Consider the following 7,500-nt stretch of genomic DNA (forward strand, 5'->3'; position numbering starts at 1 on the left):
TATAACACAAAATGGTGCACTACCACCGTCATACCGATTTCAGCAACACCTAACAACAGCACCAACAACAACAATAACAAATAAATCTTATGTCTGCTTGCCAACCATGTCCCTCGCTTCTGCTACCAGTTCCGCATATTTTAGGTTCTTTCATTCCAAATGCTTCCTCAATTGCATCTTCAAAGAGAATTGTTAACTCAATAAAGTAGACATTGCCCTTACACACCGACTACAACGTCTGGTGTCATAGCAGTCACAAAGATACATGGTGGAACTTAAAGTTGTCTTCAGTCAGCACCAGCCAGCAAGCTCCAGTTCTGCACTTTGATCCATTTGCCAGTACTGTTTGTATGTGCCTAGTGTCCACTTTTCTGCCCCTCTCGCACAAAAGAAATGCTACTGTCCCTGTCAAACCCTCTTACACCAGTTTTCCGTTACTGATAGAAACACTTTTGCTGGCTTTCACATTCATCCTGGTCCATGAACGACTGTCATTCGGGTACATGGCGCAGTAGTTGTATGTGTCGTCATGTCATCCCTACAAGCTAGGATGGAAGGTAACTGGGTGCCATTACAGTAAACACTGTCTCGCCACCAACAACCCATTTAGATGCCCTTATAATTACCTCACAATGGTGAGACCCACAGATGAAATGTTGCATCCAGCCGTGATATCAATCTCCAAATGCTGCCAGGATGTGGCTTGTGAAGCACAATTAAATATCCTCAAGATATGCTTTGACTAACGCTGAAATCCTTGCAGGAATCTGAAAGTAACCAAATGCCTTCCACAACAAGCTGTGTGGTACTGATCCAAAGGCATTAGCGAGGTCAAAAAATGAAATACCAAACAGAAGTCTCTGCCTTCTATCCTTGCTGCCCGTATTTGATGCCAAATCATGCCTCTATATTCCAAACATCCATAGAATCCTGCGATTCCAGCTTTCTGCAGAGAAATATCTATCAAGCTATTCGCCTTCAAATAGAAGACAAACCTCCTTGCTACCACTTCTGCATTAAAAAACTGATCAGACAGAGTTGACCTATGGTCACGGCATTCTTCTCCTTTGGAGTGAAAGTAGTATCTCAATTATTCCTTTTTTTCCATACAATCATCGATTATCATAGTTATGCGGATGACACCCAGCTCTATATTTCTGTAACACCCAACAACTACAGCTCTATTGATTGTTTGATAAACTGCATTTCTGATATAAATGTATGGATGTCACAAAACTTTCTCCAGCTCAACCAAGATAAAACAGAGATATTAGTCATTGGTGAAAAAAATGAAAGAGAGAAACTATCTGCGCATTTAAAAACACTAGCACTTAACACAAAGCACCAAGCCAGAAACCTAGGTGTCATACTAGACTCAGATCTCAATTTTGAAACCCATATAAAACATATAATTAAAACATCTTTTTATCACTTAAGAAACATTACTAAGGTGCAACCGTTTCTTGCTTAGGCTGACACCGAAAGACTGATGCACGCGTTTATCACAAGCAGGCTAGACTACTGTAACTCTCTTTTGTCTGGTCTACCCAAAAAAGCCATTAGTCAACTACAAACGATACAGAATGCAGCAGCGCAAGTCCTCACTAAAACAAGACAGAGAGCGCACATCACACCAGTATTAAAATCCCTGCACTGGCTACCTGTTAGTTTTAGAATAGATTTCAAGATTCTCTTACTAGTCTATAAATCACTTCATAGTCAAGCACCTAAATATATAACAGAACAGACATGCTCTCAAGGTACACACCCAGTAGAACCCTGAGGTCCTCCGGCACTGATCTCCTAATAGTACCAAAAGCCAGGACTAAGAGACATGGTAGAGCAGCTTTTAGCTTCTATGCCCCCAGCCTTTGGAATACTCTGCCAGAATACCTAAGAATGGCTGAAACGGTTGAAACATTTAAACATACATTTAAGACATGCCTCTTTGATCTGGCTTATCACTCACTGTAAAAAGGTATTCATTTAACATTTTTGAAACATTTATTTATTTACTCATCCGTGTCTCTCTGTGGTGCCCTGGTATCATGTTAAATGTATCTTTTTAACATTTATGTAACGTTTACTTATTTCCTATCTGTGTCTCTTTACAAGTATTTATAAACCCTTCTCCCCCCCTTTTTCTTTCCTTCCTACTGTGAGGCGCATTGTTTTACCTTTGTGTATGAAATGCGCTGTACAAATAAAGTTTGATTTGATTTGATTTGCGTGTGTGAATGCATGTGTGTGTTTCCCCTCGTCCAGGTGCATTCTGGGATTTGTGAGTAAGGAGCATGAGCGGCTGCTGCTGAGGGATAAGAGTCCGGGGACCTTCCTGCTGCGCTTCAGCGAGAGCAGCAAAGACGGAGCCATCACCTTCACCTGGGTGGAGCACACAGTCAGCGGTGAGGGAGTGTGTGTGTGTGTGTGTGAGAGAGAGAAATTGTGTGTATGTGTGTGTGTGTGTGTGAAAGAGAGAGAAATTGTGTGTGTGTGTGAGAGAGAGAAATAGTGTATGTGTGTGTGTGAGAGAGAGTGAGTGAGAAATAGTGTGTGTGTGGCTGTCTCTGTGTTATGGTGGGCACAAGTGAAATGGTATGTTTTGCTTGTGTAACCGGAAGTGACACAATGAACTAGTGTAAATATGTACAGTAGAAAGTGTGTAAGTTTAATTATTTTATGCATGTATGTGTACATGGTTTATATGTGTGTATGGTTTGCTTGTGTGTGTGTGTGTGTGTGTGTCCGGTAGACAAAGTGAATGCACATTTAGGTAAGAAAGAAGCCTTAAATGTGGGTGAAGCTTTATATACAATTAGTGAATTAGTGAACTGTGTGTGGGTGGATCAAGTGAGTGGGGTGTGTTTGTGTGTGTGTGTGTGCGGGTGTGAGTGTGTGTGTGTGTGTGTGTGAGAGAAGGAGGGAGAGAGGGAAAATTATGCTGTCTGTGTGAGCAAACCTCTGTAAAGAGACTGAACTTTGAACTGTGTGTGTGTGTGTGTGTTGTATGAACAGAAGGTCCTATGGTCCATGCTGTCGAGCCCTACACAAAGAAAGAACTGGCAGCCATTTCCTTCCCAGACATCCTGCGTAACTATAAGGTTATGGCAGCGAACAACCTGCCAGACAACCCCTTAGTCTTTCTGTATCCCAACATTCCCAAGGATAACGCCCTTGGACGCTACTACAGCCGGCCTCCAGAGGGTAGGGGATTTCCAATGAAACACACACACGCACATGCACACATTCTTTCTCTCTCTCTCGCTGCATTTTAATTACTTATCAGAGTTCCAGAAGCACACATGAAAGATTCAGTTCCGACACACTGATACGCACTCATGTGCACCCCCATACAGACACATGCACACTATTCTACTTTACTATCACACACTCACACAGACTCTGATTAACACACGACTTGACCTGAAACGACCAATCTCCTTTATTCTGCAGAGGAACGATCAGCAGAACCGATGGATGTTGAGGGTCCGAACCACTCAAATGGTTACCTACCCACTTCACTCATCTCAGTGACCGTGTAAGTGTTTTTCTCTACCTCCACTTTGCCCTGTTTTTTTATTTATTTATTTATTTAAACTTTGTCTTTATTAATAGTCAGACACACAAACATATTGCAGTGCAGACAGTAACAGGGATATGGTAAAAGCACACCTGGGAAATAAGTAAACAGAAATAAAATTATTTTAAAAAGAAAGAAAAGGAAATACAAGGGGGTGGGGTGAACCAGGCCTATAACAGAAGGAGACTATACAGGGTCCATATCATGATAATATGGGCCCTTTTATATGTAATATATGCCCTTTTGCCCCTCACCCTCTCCTCTGCCCTTCGTTTGTCCGTAGGGGGGAGCCCAGACTGCAGGACTCCATCAGTTTACCCATGAGCCCAGATGAGTACAACGAGATCTCAAATCTTATCCCAGCAGACATCGACAGTCTGGTACGTGCCACTGGCTTTCGAGTCATTATCGGAGAAGAAGAACACCCTCTCGAGTCCTCCGTTTTTTTTTTTAGCTCTATTACAGAAGGGTAACAAGTAACTGAATATGCTATGAGATATATCGTTTTACTGTGGTAGCTAGGTACTGGACAAAATGTGTCTGAAAAAAGGGTCTGAATTGTAATGAAGCAATCCAGATTATTTGACAGATGATTGAGTTTGTTATATTGGACCCTCTGAATACTGTATGGTATATCTATTGGGCCCTCTGAATACTCTATGGTAAATCTAATGGACCTTCTGAATACTCTATGGTAAATCTATTGGACCCTCTGAATACTCTATGGTAAATCTATTGGACCCTCTGAATACTATATGGTAAATCTATCTCCATGTTGCCTTAAGCTGAACAGAGTTAGACTACGTCACGACATCAACACCAATTGCTGTTAAGTTCAGCAGATCTACATTTCAGTATTTTGAAGTTTACCATAGACTGCATAAATGATTTAAGCCCTGACACAGATGGGGACGAGTAGCACTATGTGTTGAATTAAAATAGATTGAGATTCTAGATCTCATTTCCTAAAGATGTATGCTCAGACACTTAAGAAGGAACAGTGGGGTTTCCCCAAGTAGAGAAGAACATAAATGGCTAATATTCTGTTCTCTAAATAAATAGAAAATGGTTTCTCCATATTTTTGACATGACCCTTTCTGTTAGTAAGAGGACCTTCCTGTTAGTTCTGTAAATCATTTACTAATAACTGGGTGGTAGAAGGAGCTACTCCCATTTCCATACAGTGCCCTTATTTACTGCATGATTGCAGAAAGGAAGTGCAACACAAGTTATAATAAGTAATAGCAAATTAGTACTTGCATACATCAGGGTCAGGACATGTACAACGTTCAGACTGTCAATGGTTGCCATATTGTACTTTATTTTACAAGAGTTAATGGCCCATGGTCAAGTTTGTAATTGTTCTCTCGTGTTTTCTCTTTTTAGATGACAAATTACTAACCCATTGAGCTCCGGCAGTTTGGTCAGTGGAGCACCCATACCTTACTCTACCTTCATTCTGTCTCTATGTCAGAAACCTGATCACGAGGACAACATCGCAAACCCATGGTACAGAAATATGTGTAAATACCACCCATCAGTACATTTGCCCATATCTGTGTTGAAGTGCTTTAACTTACTGGTGCTTTCAGTTGGAGAAAGGGTGGTATTTTGTGTCAACTGATAATCTTTGCATACAGTAATATTATACAGCTAATGATAAAATATTTTTGAATTTGCATTTCTGAGAAGTGTTTTTTTGTTTTGCCTTGCCCTTACCCAACTGCCCCCCAAGAAACTCTGACATGTAGTTGTGTCTGAATAGCTTTGCTTTATTTAACATTTGTTCATTTAAATAAATATATATGTAGTGCATATGTTTACTTGTTATTACTGTATACCTTACACACCTATAACCACAAACAGAAAAAAGGACAACATCGTCATTGCAGTGACCAGTGTGATACATTCAGGCCTGTCTGAAGACTGGTTTAGGCTGGTCACACCTACTTCACCCCCTCAAAGAACACAAGTGGTGATACACAGACTTCTCTGTTGCTCCAAAGAACACAAGTGGTGATACACAGACTTGTCTGTTGCTCTCTATGCTGAACTACATCATTGTGGCTAGAGCTTAAAAGTAGAGTCAGCAATTCCATCTCGACAAAAGTTTGTTGATATTTGAACATCAAATTATGCACGCTCTCCCTTCCGTGCTCCTGAAGCTCCTGATTGGCTGCTGGGATTGTTTATGGATTGAGCCCCCGTTTGTTTTCGGAGGCAGAGCTGTGTACAAACACTAGGTTTCTTTAGTGCAAACACTGCATGGACACCGGAGGGCCGTGAGAACCTATTCACTGAATTTCAATAGAAAGTGTATGGGACTAGAATGACGGACTTTACCTTTAAACAAAGCCAAATTAGCCCATGTCATCACTGCAACTTTCAGTACTCATCCAGAATTACCTCTCGTCAAAACCAATCCACACTTAGAGTAAGGCTTCCCCATTCTTCGTGTTGTGTAGTTTACCATAGCTTGTCTCACGGATCAGATGATATAAATAGAGGCGGTCACGTAGGACGTTAGTCCTCCTCACCGACCGTCAAAGTGGTAAGAGCAGTTGCTGGTGAGGACCGGGTGGAGGTCACATAACAGAACATTATTATTATTATTATTATAATATTACAAATAATAATAATAATAATACTTTAATTTTATGTAGCGCTTTTCCAGGTACTCAACCATTGACATACACACAATGACCCAAAACAGAACAGAGCTGATGACAGCGCTCTTTTCTTGCAGGTACTGCTTGGAACCTTGCCAGAGAGCTAGTTTTGAATCTTATAGCCAGATTAATGTATACTTTATAAACACTATACAATATATTTGGAGACAATCATAGTCAACCATTGGCTAAATGTGGGTGGGAACAATTATAGTGTTAACCTCATTTGAAATCCAAACACCTCCTGTTGGTGCAGCTTGAAGGAGGTTTGGTAATGTTTGGCTAAAAGTACAGGCACGTGCTGCAAATAGGGGTAGGGTTTAGAACGACGAACCGTGAAGACTCATCAGTGTATGTTTTAGACAATCTAACATTAGATATCAGGATGGGACATTAGGACATTCCCTTGAACCGATTTGGTTTAATCTTTGAACATTCGCATCTTACATGAGTTTACAAAACAGGCAGTACAAAAATACTTGTGAAATACTAAACACTCATTGCTTCTACCAAACCCTAAGAGGCCTAAATGCTTACCTTGTTGTTCGAGGCCAAAACTACGCTTATAGTATATGAAATAACAAAAGCAAATATCAAGTTTTCGTATGTTAATATACACCTGCGGACTATTCTGTGTAAAATTGTGCGTGGAGTTTTGTAAGCGCATGATGATAAAGTGGGAAAATGTACCAAAGTGTCATGTACTTTGGCTCCCTTGAGAAGCCTCTCACTTGAGCAGTGGCTAGTCAAACAGGTTTTGGTTTTGTTTTCCTCCTATGCGGCGACATGTGGAGTATTTTAAAGTGTTTTGAGGAATTTCATGAATTCCTCACCACCTACACACTTCTACCTTTTCACCTCCGGGAACCAACCCACCCACCCACCCAAGAATGTTGGGCTGTCCCCTGGCCTAGCCGTCTGTCAGGATCTGATGAATCCAAGACAGACTGACTTCAAAATGTATGATATGATATATGAGCCTGTGAAAGAGCTGATATTGTTATGTACATATGCATTTGCATTTGTTTGGTCTTTAGACTTCGCTACTGTTATCAATGCTATCACCATGCACACTCACAACTGTTAACCACACACAGACCAACGTACGGGAAAAGGGCAACACGTTTTCACAGAGAGAGAGAGAGAAGGTAGCAGTTGATCTACGAACGCACACAAGCAGCACATTCACACAGAGAACACATCACTCTCACATAAAAACAGAAGTACAGAAAACAACAGAAAAGCTTCAGG

At 40.9% G+C, this 7,500-nt stretch overlaps 2 protein-coding genes across 4 annotated transcripts in view; one reads left to right on the forward strand and one right to left on the reverse strand.

The window, feature by feature from the left end:
- Window positions 1-5,393, forward strand: part of stat1b (signal transducer and activator of transcription 1b) — a gene marked incomplete at its 5' end in the record, with an annotated part of 19,098 nt that extends 13,705 nt beyond the window's left edge. Inside the window, 5 exons of the mRNA XM_080839188.1 lie at window positions 2,266-2,405; window positions 3,016-3,204; window positions 3,454-3,538; window positions 3,864-3,960; window positions 4,967-5,393. Of these exons, the coding sequence (XP_080695314.1) occupies window positions 2,266-2,405; window positions 3,016-3,204; window positions 3,454-3,538; window positions 3,864-3,960; window positions 4,967-4,981 (526 nt within the window). The 3' untranslated portion in view covers window positions 4,982-5,393. The remainder of the gene's footprint in view (window positions 1-2,265; window positions 2,406-3,015; window positions 3,205-3,453; window positions 3,539-3,863; window positions 3,961-4,966) is intronic.
- Window positions 5,351-7,500, reverse strand: part of glsb (glutaminase b) — a 56,524-nt gene continuing 54,374 nt past the window's right edge. Inside the window, exon 18 of one of the 3 annotated variants that reach the window (XM_080839190.1) lies at window positions 5,351-7,500. This exon is cut by the window's right edge and continues 201 nt beyond it. The gene's annotated coding sequence lies outside the window, so the exon portion shown is untranslated. The other 2 variants (XM_080839191.1, XM_080839189.1) reach the window with 2 other exon arrangements.

This window comes from Sprattus sprattus (assembly GCF_963457725.1).
Source record: "Sprattus sprattus genome assembly, chromosome: 5".
NCBI lineage: Eukaryota > Metazoa > Chordata > Actinopteri > Clupeiformes > Clupeidae > Sprattus > Sprattus sprattus.